Source organism: Ostrinia furnacalis, unplaced genomic scaffold (assembly GCF_004193835.3).
Source record: "Ostrinia furnacalis isolate ACB-3 unplaced genomic scaffold, ASM419383v2 OfSCF7532, whole genome shotgun sequence".
In the NCBI taxonomy this organism is placed as follows: Eukaryota; Metazoa; Arthropoda; class Insecta; order Lepidoptera; family Crambidae; genus Ostrinia; species Ostrinia furnacalis.
The window spans coordinates 828,060-847,327 of record NW_021137771.1 but is presented as its reverse complement, the minus strand read 5'-3'; the positions used below and the strand labels follow the sequence as shown (position 1 = coordinate 847,327).

Genomic DNA, 19,268 nt, shown 5'->3' with positions numbered 1-19,268 from the left:
AGTAGTTACTTTTTTTTGTTTTAGGAGCAAAATAGCTTTACGTATAAGCTATGAAAATTTTCGTATAATACGTACAACTTATCCCACGCAAGTAATAATCTGTGACGCAGAAAAAGATTTGAGTAGGTAGAACCTCTATAATCTCAAAAGATGAGTAATTAGATTAATAATACGGGAAAATTACTAGAAAAAAATCATATTTTTATTAATAGTTTAATTATTTACCCTGTATCAATAGTTTCATTATTTATTAATAAGTGGTATTTTTGTCTAAAAACTTATTTAGTTATCTGTGGTAATAATAAATTACCTAGGTAGGTACTGCACTAAACGTAATCCTACCACCGTACCACCAAACCTAATCCGTAGGATATAAGTAGGTATTAATCTTCGTAATCGAGAAAGGTACGCACTAAGAGCATGCTTTTAGGCATAACATAGTCTTGTTTGAGATCTAATTAATTTGCAAGATGCTCTAATTAAATTGGATTTGGAAATATACGTAGAACCATTAATAGTACTAGCACTAATTTAGCTACTTTCTGGTGGATGGATAGGAGCGTGCATATACTAAAATTATCCTATTTGTTAATAATAAACTAAACTAAATAGACAGTTGATGAATGAAATTCGTACAGTAGGCACCTATCTATAGGTACTCGTATTTACTGAGATTAGCCCAAACAAACACAAACTAAGCGCGGCTGGGGACCTCACATAAAACAAGTAAATCAAAATAGCTTTGTGATTTTAATGTTGTATTTTATATAGGACTAAATTGTAGATATAGTGTAAAACATGAAGCCATTCTTACGCCCAGATGAAAACAGAAAACATTGCATTTCTCAATTCACTGAAGTCTATCCGCTTACTTTGCTGCATTTTTCTTTCATTATTCCGTCATGTTTTTATTTTATAGCTCATAAAGCTCTAACAAACGAAACCAATCTTTTATTGCTGGAAAACTCAGATGGAAGAAAATAAGTTGAGTCAGAATACACTAACTACATAAATAGCGTTAAATTATTATGATGAATCGTTTATAAAGATTTATGTATTATCCTCATATCTTAATACCTACGTAATTAAATAAGTATACATTTATTAGCTAGTTTGGTAACGTCTTCGTAGCGCTTCGTAACGTCTTCGTAGAGCTTCGTAACGTCTTCGTAGCGCCTTCGAGGCGCTTCGTAACGTCTTTGTAGCGCTTCGTAACGTCTTCGTAGCGCTTTCGTAGCGCTTCGTAACGTCTTCGTAGCGCTTCGTAGCGCCCAGTCAATATGTAACATGAGGTGTGTATTTCGGAAAATGGCGGAAGAAATACCTATTTTATTTACCTACATTCTACATTACACCATCGAAGTTTTCATACGGATTTGAAAATTATTATTATATTTTCATCAGGGCTGGTGTAATCATTTTCAGTAGTTTTCTTTCTATTCAATACAAACAAACAAACACTCGATTTTTTTATAATATTAGTGTATATTTTCCAATTTTGGTATGTTTTTTTCCTTTACGTTGTTCCAAGTTTGCTGTATTTACTGAGAGCACGAATAGATACCTTCGTTATTCTGACCACATATGAAAGTTGAGAATATGGGGCATGTATGGAATATCCTGACCAAATATTACTTGCAGGATGCAATGTGTAGTGTACTCAATATTGCAGCCGCTCGTAAACATCGAACAGACCCATATTTCATGTACCATTTCAATCTATGAAATGCATAGTCTACTGGGCTTTAGACCACAACGAAAAACTCTACGTGGGGAAGATCGTATCTCATGAAATAATTAATAGATAAAAAAGACTTTATATTTTTAAAATAGGTTAAATGTAAGACATCAAAAAATGATTTATTGCTTTAAAAAAAATTATGAAAGCTATTTTGTGTTTAATCAGTTTAATTCAAAACTTTAACCACAGAATAATAATAACTCTTTAACTCATAAGAAATTGCAATTTTAGAAGTGCAGTAAGTTGCTACCAGATTTAGAAGTAAATAAAGATTAAGTGAGTATGAATGAATATAAGTGGGCATGCCGTGTCTTTTTCTCATAAAGCATTGGGTGTAAACACAAACCCCGCACTAAGAAAGACAGCCAAATATGAATCCACCTCGAGATTAGATTCGATCCAGTGATTGGAAATTCAACCAATCACAGACTTCATCTATGCATGCGCCTGAATCGAGCTTTGAGTTCTGGTCCATAATAGGCACCTACTCAAAAGATTCAGCGTTCTCTTTGTATACAGGGAGTTGATTGAGTAGCTTATTCTGATCACGAATCAGTAAAAAAAAAATACTTCGATAAAAATTTAAAACGAACTTTAACTTTAGTTAGTCAAAGAAAAATACCTATTTACACTACCAACTTTAGGTGGCTTCCTTCAGTAGGCTATCCGATATTATAAGCGAGCGATCCGCGTAGCTCGATAGTGCCGCAGTTTGTAGTTTGTATTGCAGTTTTGCGAGCCACAGTACAGTTGATTTCGCACGGAAAATATTCGCTAAAAATTCCACTTTCGTTTGTAATTTTTTTTGGTGGTTAATGCGTTTATATAAGTCATAATAGATAACCTAAATAAATATGGCGAGGATTGAAATCAACACCCTGTATTGGTTATTACTGCCGTCTCTCCGCGCACCATTCGTCTATTATGCCGAAGACAGCTCGGCAAAATTCTTAGCACCTGCTCCCGGATTCCGGAGCAGCAGCTACATTATCGAAGTAAGATGAATAAGGTTTCTTTTTAACACGCTTTTATTAGGTCGTCGTGTATGTAACTAACTATGTAATGGAATCTAAGAATCTGAATTACACGCACTTTTAATTCTTGTATCATCATGAAAATTGGCAATTATATGTAGATTAGACAATACAATATTATGATACTATCGAGCTGGCCTGATGATGGGACTTGAACTCCTAAACGAAACTAGCTAGATGATATAGTGCAGTAATTAAAAGCGTGTTTTTAGTTTTTCAAACTTAATTTATTAAAGGTTATAATACCCATACTGGTTCTGGTAGGTATTCTCTAGCAAGTTTGGTGCGGGAATTCGTGAGACGGCACCAACACGGGTCCTTTAATCCAAATAGGTGTAATTTATAACAGTGAACGGATATACACAGTACATTGCTGCATCGTCTTTGTATTTATTTATTTAAAACTTACCTACATGTACATGAAACACAGTAGCTATTTATGTTGTATCAATTAAGTAGATGATTTGCTTTGTACGAGTAAGGAGGTACGATTTTTCAACAAAAAAGTTCTCTAATCAGCAAACTAAGCCTTAGATTCTAAGGTAAGTTTCATGTTCGTTTAGTGACCTCTTCTTAGCTTAATGCGGTATATGTAAATTACAAAATATTAAGACTATCCCTAAGGGTACCAACGTATAAATATAGAACGTTATATTTGGAACTAAAGCCGCTTTAAATACGAGAATAAAGATGCCGAAAATAGAAAGTCCCAAAAAGGCCTTTGCGTCTAACAAACCACACACATTATTATTATATCCTTAAACAAAATATTGCTTGGCGTGCAAAACGAAGTATGTTTGTGTTTTGGTTTGTTCCTATGAGAAAATTCCACGTTCACTTTCCGTAAGATGCTTTTGTGTTTGTTTTGCTCAAGATGGCTTTGATATACATACTCGCACTTATAGGGAAAACTAGGGACTTCGGGAGTAAGAAGTTATATTATTTTAGCTCGTGATCGGTAGCTTCTTGAGTTAATTTATTTACTAACTTAATTCATATTTGAAACACCGGTAAGTATGGTTTACACAAGCAAATATTTGTTCAAGCCGGTTTCGCAACTCATGTGAAAAAATATACTGCTACAAATCTACAATCATACACATGGAGGGCTGTTTAATCACCATTTCGTACGATTCTTCATAATTTTGAAATCAGGTTTTCAATAAGGATATCAGTTGCAACTATACTTGATCAACGTCAAAAACAATAAATCCAAATACTTAGATGTAAAATGGTTGAGCAGTAGCCACAGTTTCCAATACCAATTACATTCTGAATGGACGCCAACCGCTTTAATTTCAAACCCAAGTTGAACAAGCTGAAAATGCTCTGAGGACCCAATCAAATTTAGTTATGGTGTTGCCTTCAAAATGCTGGGATAGCTTCGTTAGTCAGAGGCTAATTGTTTGAATCCAAAACGACATTACCTTGTTAGAGCGAGACAGTTATGCTTTATTCAGAAACGGTTTTAAAAGACTATCAAATATGAAATTAACCTTTAATTTTGAACCTTTCCCTTCGCTATTTACATTAACATAATAATTTATGAAATCAGACGGTCCCAGTAGATTTCATTATGTTTAATAAAATAAAGTACTCATTCAAATACTTTCAGAAAAATAAAGTCTGGCTTCTCTAAAGCCTTTTGAATTAATGTAACAATTTTACCCTAATTCGTTGATTAAGCGTGTCTGACCCATGCTTCAGCGGGTCCAAACAATCAACCTTAAGTCAGCTGAATACGGTTTTTATTGTCTTGAGCGATCAATAGCATTAATCTTTTTGTACATGCGCCAAAGGGTTCTTTCTAACTAACAAATGCTACTGCTACATCCACATTGGCGTGTACTAAACTCCTGGCTAGGTGCCAGCGACACCTCCGGACCGCCTCGCGAAGGGGACACGACGCGGTTAGGGTTGCCAGGTGTCCGGCTTTAGCCGGACATGTTTTGCTTTTTAGGGGCTTGTCCGGCCAAATATTGTCTTGTCCGGCCTGTCCAGCTTTTGTTAGGCTTTGTAATAATGTGAAAATAGTACCCACTCATGAGCCATGACGCTAATATTGCCGGCCAAATGAAGCACGGAGTCCGGCTTTTGTGTTTTTGGACCTGGCAACCCTAGACGCGGTCAAATATGCTAATTCTCGAAGTTTCCACGAGCCTGGAAGTGACCCACGACTAAGCCTTGGGTCACGTTCGTTTTTTCACTTGTACGTGATGATAATTTTCATGTTTGCAAACACCGGAATTGAATACCTTAGGGAAAAGTCGTAATCTTAACCGAATTATTCTGGGACTATATTTATATGTTGGTTTACTAGTGCCATAATATTGTTTATCAGTTACTTAGTTAAATTTGGGCATGAGAAGCAGAGTACACAATTATGTGGGTACACTTGAGTGCTAAATAAAACTGAGTTTATTGATTGGTATGCTGCTGAATTTAATTATCAAGCTACATTTTTGACAAAAAACGAAAAACATTGGGCGATTTTAATGTCAAAGCCAAATAAAATTTGCTCATGCTACATTTTGTGTACAGTCAGCGTGTTTGCAGAGTTAACTGGAATGACACTTTGTACCGAGAATTTTAATCAATATCATGAACTTAATCTAGTATTTATCAAACTGTAAATAAACACCCAAATTAATAAACTAAAAATCGATTTTGTTAAACCATTTCACGCAACAGTGGCTTTGACTGTGGCAACATATGTGTGTAAACATAATATATCTATATATATAAAAATGAAACCCGTTTCGCGTTGTCACGGCATCACGTGTGAACGGCTGAACCGATTTCGATAATTCTTTTTTTTAAATGTTTGTGGAAGTCCAAGGATGGTTCTTACGGAAAAAAATATTAAGAAAATCTCTACGCTAAGGCGGTACGAAGTTCGCCGGGTCAGCTAGTTTACAATAAAGTTGTATTTAAGCCGAAATCCTGAAGGGCTATTTTATCGGATGGTTGCAGGTACATATTTCAGTATCAGGAAAATTTGTAAAACGATAACTGTTTGCGATATTCATAAATAAATTCATTATATTAACGTGAATATAGTGTGTATAACTGTATTTATATTTATAGTCAAATATATTTATATTTATAGTCAAATGTTATAAAAGAGTTTTTAAAAGTAACTAAATGTAGTTTCGTAATCATTGATTTGATTTATTTTGATGAACTAACAGAACATAAGTCTGATTGCCGTGCAAATGATGTTGTTACATAATGTACCTACACAGTAAACATGAATAATAGTACATGCTAGCTAAATGAATTATGTACCGCAACGTTGATTTATGCATACATAATAGGTAGGTATGTCAAAAGATGACTGAATCTCTCGTGTGACTAACTGTTAGTATAATTGATACAAACGTATATTGAATTTATCAATAAATAACTAAATTAACAATGATAATAAGATGACAATGACAAGTTGATTTGACCCAAAAGATAAAGTACGAGTAAACACCTACTAAGATTAACTAAACATATCTTGAAGGAAATAAAGAAAAGTCAAAATCATAGGTACCTTAACTCAAAGAAAAATCTTCAATTATTGAAACTCGACAGACACCCTGCAAACCAGTTATTTTTACATTATCACTTAATCCAAGCCCAAGTGAAACACTCAAACCCCCGGACCATAAGATGGATTCTCTTTAATTATAAGTTTTTTGAAATGTTAATTTTATACAAAACATTTAGGTGAAGTTGGATTCCCGAGACAAATAATAAATATTGTATTCATCAAAGTAGTACATGCTACTAATATCGCTGTTACGACTTCTCAATCCATTTTAAAAAGAAAATCAGTCACGATAGATCTCCTATATGCAAACCGTATAATAATACTTTTCAAAACGTTGTCTCCATCTGCCCCGTCGTCTGTAACTTCTAGATAGTTTGACGCCCATCGTTAATTTGAATGTTCAAGTTTGCGATTGTCAAACGAGCAACTAAATTGTAGATAATTGTGTAATCTTCCTTTGAAATCAACCGAAACTCTCCACGGCATTCTCAACGAGGTCCTTTGAATGTCCACAATAGTAATAACTCCATTCAGATACTTTTATCTTGATGATGTAATTGTTATCTTGAATTTTTTTATGAAGACTTAGGAACTCATTTTATGTATTTAAGGTTTAGGAGGTAGATCGATTCAGAAGTTAATATTTACAAATAGCTACTTAGGTACTATTCGTTTACGTACCTAAAATCTTCATTAAAATTTAATTGGGTATTAATGCAATAAAACTGTTTGAAACAGTTTCTGTGCAATAAATTATTTATTAATGACGAAAATCATTTCAAGCGTTGAACGATTATTATCGATGCTTGTAAATTAAGCTGAATACCACAATTAAATACTACTGAAAATGCGGTTAATAATCAGTTCGACGAAAAACGTCTCGAATTACGCATTCAATCGTTATTAAATATCAAACATTATAGCTATATTTAATGAATAAGTCGATTTACGTAGGCATATATGTAAGTTTATAAATATTGTTTTCAATAGTAGGGTACTGAAAGTCTTACACAAACATAGGTTTTAAAGATGTTCAGTAAAATTTTACTTGATAACATGATAAGATTTTGTATTATTGTACATGTAGTTGAGTGAAAATAACTAAGAGAAAAAGTACCGAAGAATTAAGCATCCTACAGGGTGGAAACGATAAGTGATCTGACTCGATTATGTCTAAACTATACAAGATTTATCGAAAAACTTGTTACTGGTCCTGACAAGTGCTTCACAAGCTCTTTAAACGGTATCAATAATAGGTTACAGAATAAACTAGATCTATCCGAATATTCAATTTGTTCAGCTTCCATACATTCATTCCATACCTACTACTGAAAGGATTATTTTAAACTTGGTATTAAAACCTATCAAATCGTAGCCCTATGACGCAACTTTATACCAGATCACCTTTATCCGTTCTCCTTCATCTTGAAGTAAAAAAGTTTCAAGTTAATTTAAGTTTGTGTAGGATAATTTGCATTTCTATTAAGTCATAATTTTTTCGATGGTTTCATTTCATAGAACTTTAACATTTTTCATTGCATTTTCAAATGCCTTTAGCTCGTTTTTCAAAAGGTAGTTTTGTGTTGAGAATCACGCGACGATTTTTCGCTGTAAGAGTCCCGTTTCTCGAGAAAGTCCCGAGTTTTATTGGTGCTTTTCTGTGTTGTAGTAAATATTCTAAAGAAACGTTTTGTTTGTTGCAGAATGCCCTCCAGATCTGTGCCTGGAAGAGGCTCAGACCGAGTTGTCAACAGCCCCGCAGACGAGTGAGTAAACCCTTCCATTCGCACCACGAGTGCTTTGCGGATTACCGCCGACAGTACCTCTAGCACGAAATACTTTCAAAGTCAAAGTCAACTTTTCTTTATTTGCATAGACTATTTAAACAGTACTTACAAATCGACAAATATTTTGCTCATAGGGAACCTCTACATGTCTCATAATCTTTTTACCCTACCACCCTACCTTTCGTCCTCGAATCGTTTGAATATTCGACAAAATTCGATACGTTTTTCGTGCTAGAGGTACTAAATCGATCGCGTCTTCAGGACAAAGTTTCATTGGCAACATAAGCTCTTCAGCTAATCCTGTTTACACGATTTGCTAACGCGATAGCTTTGTGGCTGCTCATTTAATATAACAAATGACTATTAATTTAAGTGATTTAGAATATCTTGAATGATTTACTAAGTAATTCCAACTTGTTAATCCAAGGCTTACGCTAGCTAAAGTTCTATTTATAAACTAAAAGTTAGTCATTTTCTCATTAATATCGAATGATTTACTAAGTAATTCTAACTTAATCCAAGGATTACGCTAGCTAAAGTTCTATTTATAAACTAAATGTTAGTCATTTTATCATTAATATCGCAATATTTGAATATTGTATTCGTAAATGTGAATTTTGTGACCTACGAATATTATATTAGTTTTCGTCTCGAATAAAAAATTTAATATACATTTCAGTTTTTGCCACTTACGTAATTTGATACTCATATTTGCATACATTAAATACCTAGTTGTTTGGCATTTCAGCGTTTTAAAAAATAGTAGTTTTGTATTATTTTTACTCATAGGTAATCTTTGCTGAATAATTCACCAACGAATACTGCCAGTCACGCAAATGTCATTTCAACAAAGCCCACTTTTTTAATCCGCTCTCTAAAATTTCGCGAGAGAACTACGGCTGACACCTGCCTGCGCCAATGCATCTATTTTAATTCACCGGCTAATTCCTAGTGTCGTCCACAAAAACGAAACAGAAACGGATAAAGCGCTGACGTGACGGTTTTTTTATCGGATTACGTGAGGATTTCGCCGGATGCCGAACCAAATTAGTGATCCGGGCTAGACTTGCATCAGGGTTTAGTTAGTCTAATTAACTAGGGACATTGTTTACTGTTTTCTATAGTTATCTAATGCCTAAATGACGTTACTATTTGACAAATTAATTAATGGTTAGAGGAGACTTTTACTAGTAAACATATTTTACACATTATTATAGGTCCCTAATAAGACAAATTTTCACTTTTCTCACTCTCATGTCACATAAACTAAAATATATTAATAAACATCTTTATTTTCAGTAAAATGTGAACTGATTTTTTGAAGTTTTGTTGTAACATTCATCATTTACTTATACTTTATAGGATGCATGTTGTTAGGTTACAATTTAGCCCATAAGTTTACGTGCTATACAATTTGTGAAATCTTTGCGTCTTTAATAAATAAATGTTAATGTTGAAACTCGTAATCAAATCGTAAACAAATCTGCCTTGAGTAAACTTAAATTGGTATCATTTGTGGAGCTCGTTACAATCTAATGTCAATTTGCAGGCGAGGAAAGTGACACTGCTGAGAACGAAGGTCGGCTGTCGGCGGAGAGCTCGCCCATGCGTCAGCGACGGGGCGGCATCCTCAAGGGGGGCAGGCTATGGAAATCACTGGATAACGACAAGGAACCTAACGAACAGGTAATTATTTCACCTTCAACTCAAATTCAATTCGAATAGTTTATTTGTGAAACACAGGTAGGGCGAATGATGTACAAATAAAAGATGTGTTCAAGCCGTGGTCAGCCTTGTCGGCATACAAATAGATCAACCTTCACCTGGAAATCAACCTTCGTGAATAGTGCATTTCTGCTGCATTTCGAAACTGTCTAGCGGTAGCGTTCTTGCACTAAAGGGGCGCTGCATAAAAACCTCCGAATCAAAGCTGCCCAGACCAATTTGCCAACGTAAGTTTAAATTTCGAGAGACGTCGGAGACAATGTCAATTTTATATACTTTTTGGTGAAGTAACAACGAAGCTTAATTTTTTAATAACAAATAAAAGAAATTCAGGATTAGCTACAAGACCTACCGGTAGACTTGGATGATTTCTACACTAAAAGCAATAATTGTTCCGCAATATAAAACGTTTTATTATTTGATACACTAGAATGAATTCGAATAAAGGTTTCAAAGTCAAAGTCAAATCAAAATTTCTTTATTTGTTTGGACTAATAAATAGTTCTTACAAATCGTCATTTTGCTCTTAAGGAGCCTCTACATGTCTCATAATCTTTTTACCCTACCAGCGCTTTGAGACCAACATTTGGCAAGTGCTGAGACGAAGCGCCGCAACAAACTCAGTCACCACTGTCTGCCGGTTAATATAAAAAATAGAAATAGTAGTAGTAGGTACATTCGATTCAGGAGCAGTTCACTGAATTTACCATGCATTCTTGTATGGTGTATCTTATAAGAATGGGTATACAATATTGCGTGGTACCTATATTAAACAAGGTAGTGACGTGCTAATATCTAGACTTACATATTAAGATACTAGTAGAAATGACTCGCATACATAAATTTGAATAACCTTTAGTTAAATAACCCTTTGATAAGCCATACTACAAAGCATTTCCTCTTGAATGGAAACTCACTGCTGCTATTAATGTCGATGGATTTTCTAAGAAAGGTTTCTTTGATAGATTGCAGATGTGTGCCCTTTACATTTTCTTCAATATACTAGGCACTTTGATGTAGAAAACATAAATCTTCAAAGGAATAAAACAAACTGTCAATTTGTAGCATCTACATTTTCGCCCGAATCAAGCCTTTTCTGCTAACCGTGAGCCTATATTGATTGTAATACCCTCTTTGGCTTTACGCAAATTATTTTAAGTTATTTTGGTACTCTCTAATTAGTATCTAAGAGTTTTCTTACCAAGGACCTGTGGTTAACAAATGGTGGCGTTGCGAGATAGAGTCAAAAATATTTGAAGTTGAAGTTGGTTTCAACTCCATCTGGTGACCAATATCTATTATATGAGGATGTCTTCATAACCACTATGACTACTTATCTTAAAGAAAGAGGCAAAAGTGAGGTAAATTGAATAGAATGTATGTTAATAAAGACACGAAATATGTAAAAAAGTAAAATATATTTGATTAAAAACGAATGTTACAATCATACGTAAAAGAGAGTTGAATTATTGAATCGAAGGATGTCAGCACGAGTTTCCAGTGTTTCGCTAAGACATGCAGGCTTGAGTTAATCTTGAAAATGTCCGAACAAGGAATAAGGTCCCATGCTTCAGAAGATACGCCGTCAGTTTGATTGTCGTCTATCTAAGTAAAAAAATCGTGTAGCGAATACGTAAATAGGTCGTAGCCATCATAATCCATCTTTTATATCCAGGATCGCGTCTGAAGTCCAGTCGTTTGATCGGTGGTTCCATAGGTTTTTGATCCAACTAATTCCACCGTAGTGGAAAATGCAGACGTTATCTGGGGGCACGGCAGTGCCCCCACCAAGTCGAGCAAAAAAGCGGCACGGCCGTACCATCCTTTTCTCGAAGCAATTCAGGCCATTTTCGACCGCCTGTAACTTCGTTGTGGATAAAACTAGAAGGCTGAATTTTCATTAGCTATGCAGGCATTGTAAAGACACGGTATATTTAAAATTTCATTCAATTTGAACTAGTAGTTTAAGAATTATAACGGGTCAAAGTTACTTAATTTTGTCATGGCCAAGTCAATATATTTATGTAAAACGTTAAAGATTTCCTGGCCTGGACTTGGTATTACATGGATCTCACAACTTTTTACCGTAGAACAACTGAGTTGCGAGACTTGGTTTTTTTGACAAGTATTGTTTTTGATGGGATAAGGTACATTTCTTCTACCGATGATTGGGTGCCATGTATCAGTGTGAATCTGAAATAACTATTTAACTTGGAGCGCATTGATCTAAATACAATAAAAATGGCGAAAAATGACTATTTTAGCTATAAATAAAAGCGAAATTAAACTTAACTACACATTCCCACTCAAACGCCAAAGAAACAGCTTAAATAATATAGCAAAATAGTTCACCAGGCAGAAAATCGTAGAACCAATCGCAGCGTAATATTCGACACGTTCGGCGAGAAAGTTCCGTGCATTTTGCGCTGCAGACGCGTGCACTCCCCCCGGCGGCAGGCTGCAGACTGAACTGCGGCCCCCGCCTCGCCGCGCGCCCCCCGCGCGTAGCGATGTCCTTGAAATGGGCTATTATTGTGTTGCACGCTATTTCGAGCTTGCCCTCCCGTGCCCTAGGCGATTGCGAGAATGCAACGGTGCGCGAACGCTTCAATAATATGGCGATATTTATTATCAATAAATATTCGCAATGAAATGTACTATCACCACTATGACTTCTAATGTGTGAAACACACTACTGGATGTCAAATTATGTATATTACCATAAGTGTGTAAAATTTTTTCGTACGTTTCACTTTACGGATACGTCTGTTTACATTAGAAAAACATAAAAAGAAAATTATGTAGGAAAATACCGACTAAATCCATACATAAATTATAAAGGACAATGACCAAAAGTGGTCCAAATGTCCACCACTAATGAGACCTATATTGGCTTACAGACCATTAAATAGAGATAAAATTTCAGTATGGGACGAAAAAATGACTGTATGAAAATTGTAGTAGTTTACACGCTAATCTCAGGAACTACTGGTCCGATTTTAAAAATTCTTTTTGTTATGGATAGCCCATTTATCAAGGATTACGTTAGGCTTCATAATATCACTCTACAGTCAACAGGGGAGAAGCAGTAAAGAATAAAAACGTTGCAAAAATGGGAAATATTATTCAAACTGTTTTCACGCGTACAAAGTCTATTATTGAAATAAACAATAAAATAACGATTGTCCGTTTCATAATTTACAAAGAAAACAATTACACATAAATATTATTAAAACTTCACAAGGTTTGACCTGAAAAGAACAAGGGTATTTTCAGTCCATTTAGTTACATTCTTAGATTAATAAAACCTAGATGGATAGTCTTCATACAAACGCTTCGTCAAGAGTGAGGCAAAAATCTTATGTCATTAGTGTCAATTTTGTTGGGGAGTGTAGACAGTGAAGACGATTTTCCCGAAAGTAGGGAAATTTTTAATACGTTTTTAATTATTTTATAACTAACAAAAACAAAACGCATCATGTACTTACTTATTTATTGAATTCAAAGTACCTACCTAATTACAATAAGATAAATCGACTGAAAAGTCTCGATTTCATAAAAAAGGAAGTGTATTTGTACGGCGAACAATTGGGAAATAAATTTTCTTGTTACTGGTATCATTCCCGTATTTAATTTTTGAAAGCCAAATTCAAGCAAAATACGCGTCGAATCGTAGTACTTACTTATGAAATGTAACACTGGTCACTTTCTTTAGGTTTTCTGATGTATTTAGACACCCGTTCACAGCACAAACCGTCTTAATTAATTAAAAGTCGTCGGACGTGTTTACCAATTTTTCACTTTGACAGTTCATGTGACGTTTACGAGTAAGCCATTCTGGCTCACTAAAATCTGCCTCACCTTTCGTGCACTGACTATCTATCTAGGTTTTATTAATCTAAGGTTACATTATTGTTTTTCTGCAAAAACAAAATTACCAGTTCCCGGAGGTAATAAAATTTAAAACATTATTTACATTTCGCAGTGCTCTAACAAATCCAGTTCAGGTTTAACTCTCGAAAATTGAAAAGGTTTTACCAACTGCAATCAACGAAATGGCACAATTATAGTGGATTCGATTGGAACCTATCAAGAGTGATGAGTGATGAATCAATCTTGTTTTAAATATCTTTTTGCGTTAATTATTTTGTGGTGCTGTAGTTATTTTTATTTGAGCATTGTCAGGTAGTAATCTACTATCGTCGTAAATAAATGTTAACCTAGATGTTAACGTAGAGCTAAAGTTTGAATCTAGATTTTGCTCGCGAAAACTAGGTGAGCTCAGTTGCAGTTGATCGATCTTAGATTTTATTTATTCCCGTCTGAATCTAGATATTGCAATAGTAACTAGTCAAAAAGTCTAGCCAGAGTAGAGCCTAAAATAGGGCAGCGGTTTAGCCTTAGCGAGTACTAAATGTCAAAACCTGAACTCAACGCGGTCACACGTCCCAAAACCCTGTTATCAACCGTGTGTAAAAAAACAAGAATTTAAGTTACTAAATACAGCAAAATTTAAGTTATAAGGTGGGTCACGTATACCCACCCCCTTTATTAGGCGCTGAGCCCGCGAGGTTGAGTAGGCTGTAGGCATTACCCAAAACACCCACCAACTGGGGAGACCTGAAGTATTTGAGGTCAAAAAAGTTAAAATGCTTTCACTTTCGTTCACTGATCTTGTTACCGTCTAATGTAGGTATGTATCTATCTAAGTAAGAAAGAAAGAAACTATACTTACGAGCAAAAGTATGGAATTACCCCCTTGTGTTTTGTACCGAGCGATATTAAGAACTGGATGACTATGTATGTATCTGTGGTGTCAATTTAAAGTTTATAACATTACTTTTAAAACGGTACCATTTTTATTTGTCTTCTATTAGTCATTTAGTTTATGTAATGCTCGAAACAAATAGGGTGATTCCATATTTTTGCTCTTGAGTGTAGTACCTACAATTTCAGTTCGAATGCATTTAAAAATGCGTATTTTATTCAAGTGATCAAGATATTTGCTAGCAAGTGTTAGGAGTGGTTCCACCACAATTTTATAGTCCAGCGGTCGACGGGATCGAACTACGTAGTGACACTAGAATCGTTAATCGGCAATGCTGACACGTTAAGCTTTGGGCTATTGTCTTCTTAACTGTTAAAATTAGTTGATAAGTTAAAGACTCAGTGGGTTTACCCAATGCCATTAAGTGATTGTAAAGTACGACACCAAGTAAGTCTACAATCGTTTTTAGCATCGCATTTGGGTAAGCGTGACAAGTGAGATTTTTTGTGAAAAGCAATCAAGGGTATTAACGAGTAATGTATTTCAAGCAGAATGACGACCAGCGTTCGACGACCACGGCCAGCGACGAAGATGGTTCCGTCACTCCGCGCTCGGTGCGCTTCGTCGAACGCCAGGAGCCTTCAGAGGAGGGCCCAGTCCAAACACCAGCGCCCAAGACCGAACCAGAACCGCCACAGACAACGGACAACGAAACCAGCACGCAAAAGGACTACAGCACTAATACAGCACACAGGTACGGATTTAAAGCTAAATTCAACGCGCGTTACGATATTGCAGCTTACCTAATTGGTTCCTAACACTAGCAATAAGGGATATGCACGCAGGATATGAATTGTATACCCCTTACTAATAGATAGTTACGAGTACAGCCGTGTCAATCAAATGTTAAAACAAGATTTCCACACTAAACGTCGCGTTAACTAAAGTATTCAACCCACGCATAAACTTTATTAATAGATAAGGAGTTAAATAATACCTTTACTGAAAAGCTCAAAATCAATCGTGTAAGTTTGTAATTTTAGGCAGGGCTTAGCATTTGTCACTTCGATTAATTTATCATTAAAGTTGGCTAAAACTTAGAAGGACATCGTAATTTATTAAGCTTTCTATTGTGAAAAGCAATACTTTCTGAGTATCAACACTATCAACTTTAACGAAGCCCTCAAAATTGAGCACGGAAATTAAAAAACTCCCGACAAAAGCTGCTCCAGCGTTAAATATTTCACTTCTACTTAGTGTTGTGGGAAATATGAGGCTTGAGGCTTAAGATGTAACAATGCCTTTTATCTATCCTCTATACGGCGTGCCATCAATATGACAATGACAATACCCTATAAAGTAAAAGCGTACGAGGCACGAGCAGCATACGCAAACTGTTTTCGCGAAATTTTATGTAAAATACTCATTTATGTTAATTCACAATAGAACCTCTTATACTGATTTACTGATCAAATAAAAGTGGTACTTATATGGAAGGGATTAAAGACAATTTTTCTTTTTAGATTGGAAACGCCGCTTATCCTTACGATCAACACGCCAAAAACCAATTCGGCGGTGCAGCAACTGTTCAATAGCGGCAGGCCGCCGCCGCCTGCCATCGAGCCGCAGCTCGTCACTTCAGAGACGCTCAGGTATATATCGTTTCATCCACGAAGACGCGCCACACCAATTTTTCGTCAAGGGAAGCGCGGGGTGCGGGGAGTTTGATCTGAGCAATCCGAGCGTCATTATTGTAGTGTGCGTGTGCACTCATGGATAATTTAACATGTACCGATAACACTCAAACATTAGCGAAAGAATGGTGGGGCGCGTCTTCGTGGATGAAACGATCTATAAGCTATTTTAAGTACTGACCAACCGCCGTCGATGTTTGGCCAAAGCTAAAGCTAACGCCAATTAGTCGGGTATTGTTACAAACTTCGGGTGAAAAAAGTTTTTCAAAGCAGAATTCGCGGCAACTACCAAACGAGAAGCATTGATGTGTTATAACGTTTTTCAAAATCTTTTTGCAACCACTGAAGTTAATCTCTTGTTAATGATATTCCCATCTAACTAAGATTACTTATATTGACTGTATATTTTAAGATTTCTAGATACTATTAGTTCGTTAATTTTTAGGCCCTGGTAAGAATCTTTCACATAATTGGTTACAACTTCGACAAATTGAACATAGCAAGAGGTTTCTTTCACCGATGTCTTTTTTTTTGCCAAACGTGGCCGAAGCCGCAACTTCGGACAACATTTTAGCTAAAAACATTTTCTGGGAATTTCAACTTACCGCACCCTAATTCGTGAAAATAGTGAGGGCTCGCTTCTTAAAAGAACATGATCCGAATTTTTTCGCGTAAAAGATAAAAGCATTCCTCACATTTGTGTCCAAAAATCAACTGATCGTGGGACAGACGGTCTAAAAATGTTTTAATAGGACATTGAACCAATAATTCTATTTTCATTGTTTCAATCTTTTTATCATAAAACCAATTATTATTTCTTTCTCTAATAAACACTGACGCCAGGGGTAGAAATATTATCATAATCCCAATTAATACATACAATATGCGACACTGGAGCTAATCTCTTAAGATAAAAAAAAACAATGTTCCACCATTTTCCTGTTCTGAGAGAGTAAACATTTTTGCTAACGTTGTACTGTAATAGTAGGTATGTAGACCGAGAAAATAATTAAAAGCATTTAACGTGTGATGACGTCACTACACTGATATTTGCCCGGACTGTTGTTATGGCAACCAAATTGATGGCACAGGGATAACGTCGTCAACGAAATTGTGACGTCAGTTTACACACTTTGTTACACTGAGTAGATTTCAAAGTAACAATCAACGTTGAATGAAAAAGCAATTTCGAAACAATATAAACATGGGTCTGTTATTTTTATAAATCATTAACAAATAAGAAACGTCAACGGGAGTCTCAGGTGGGCGTGGATCCGAAAACAAAGTTATTATTCATAAGCAAAACACGTATCAATGTCGAACAAATCAAAACAATATTATTAAAACCATAATTATTACAGTTCTTGGAAAGGCTTTCATTTGAATCAAAAATGGCTAACTGTTGAATAAGTCAATATTCCGATATTTACTCTCAAACTCTGTGTTGGATACTGGATTAGTTTCGAACAGCTCGGTGCAACGGCTGAAATCTCATTCATTATGTGCCGTACGTATTTTGGACGCCTCCGGTTGATTATTTTATTCCAAGCTGAACTTTATCCCTTTAACTCTTTCTTTCCTTCGCTTGAAATGTAGCAAACTATTATTTAGAAAGAAAGAAAGAGGATGAAGAAAGAAAATAATTTCAACATTGTATTTGAATTTATTAAAGTGGCTTAGGCCCAGTTTTTTGATTCATAGTTAAAATAACTAATTGTTAAATTTTGCTACTAATGGTTAAATATTAACAAAATGTTAACTTAAGTTAAAAAATGTACTAAAAGTCAAGTTAACCATTGTTCGAAAAACATTTTTTTCTGATATTTAACCACTTGTCATTTGACATCTGTCAAACTTATCTATTGGTTATTTTAACAATGAATAAAAAACTGGGCCTTAGTCGTTATGCCATAAATTATGCGGTCGCAGATGACATGGTTACAATACCAATTTTGTACAATTTGTTCAGCCTATTATTAGGTGGTGGATGGGTGATAATATCGGCCTCCATTTTGCCTTGCTATGGTCCGGTAACGACGGACTTATCCGGGCCAATGATTTTCTAACCATGCCAAGTCCTTTTATTCCGCCAATCCGTTATTTTCCATTCATATGTACCTATATCGGTCAATTTCACTTCTCGCCAATAATGCTTCGACCTCAGTATAATTCAACATCTATCAAAGTTCAGACGCCAAAATTTACGGAGTTAGTTGAGGTTAACAGTTTTTTCCAAAACATGACGTTTAAAAGCCGAGGTTACTGATCAAGGCTTCTTAACTTTAGGTGTCAATTCACAACACATTAATTGATAACAACACATTAATTGATCTTAAAATGCAAGCATTCAGTCCCCTGATTGCAATCAATTAGCACCTAATTGATCCTGGAAATTTCGTGGAAAGGGGAGCAAAATTTATTTGCACGCTAATGATTGACGCGTCCGTAAGCCGCTTGCCCGCTACCAAGCGGCGCTTTTGTTTGCTGATACCGTCAATTACAGCACAACAGACTTATTCGTTTCTGTTACAAAACAGCCCCTATAACAACTACATAAGAATTATGTTCTGGTGTTCTGTTTGACGTGCGGGCGTTTGTATAGCCTGCGTCAAACATGGGAAAATACAAATACTTAGGGCTCAAAATATCGTTTTCGCCAGGCCATCCGTTATGAAGTGTCGATCGCTTTGTCTGTATTTAAATTTTCTGAATAGTATTATTTATAACACTTCCTGACAATATCTGTCTGTTTCGTCGTAACAAATGCGCTTAGAGAACGGTCAGTAGGGGAAGAATTTGTAGAAAAAGATCTGTGGTGCTTGGTGCGAATACGGTGCGATGTAATAGATTGTTGAGTATGGACCAAATAGGCAATATAGAGAAAACAGGAATGTAGCTGACATGAAGTCAACAGACCAAACTTTATTTGAAGCACTAAAATGGTACATTGATAATGATGATGTAGTGTCTGTAATTTAAAT

General features: G+C 35.5%; 1 protein-coding gene across 1 annotated transcript in view; it reads left to right on the top strand.

Moving 5' to 3' along the window:
* The window catches only part of LOC114365032 (uncharacterized), a 147,864-nt gene that overhangs the window by 100,747 nt on the left and 27,849 nt on the right, over positions 1 to 19,268 (top strand). Inside the window, exons 3-6 of the mRNA XM_028321454.1 lie at positions 8,017 to 8,079; positions 9,650 to 9,786; positions 15,142 to 15,347; positions 16,117 to 16,245. Of these exons, the coding sequence (XP_028177255.1) occupies positions 8,017 to 8,079; positions 9,650 to 9,786; positions 15,142 to 15,347; positions 16,117 to 16,245 (535 nt within the window). The remainder of the gene's footprint in view (positions 1 to 8,016; positions 8,080 to 9,649; positions 9,787 to 15,141; positions 15,348 to 16,116; positions 16,246 to 19,268) is intronic.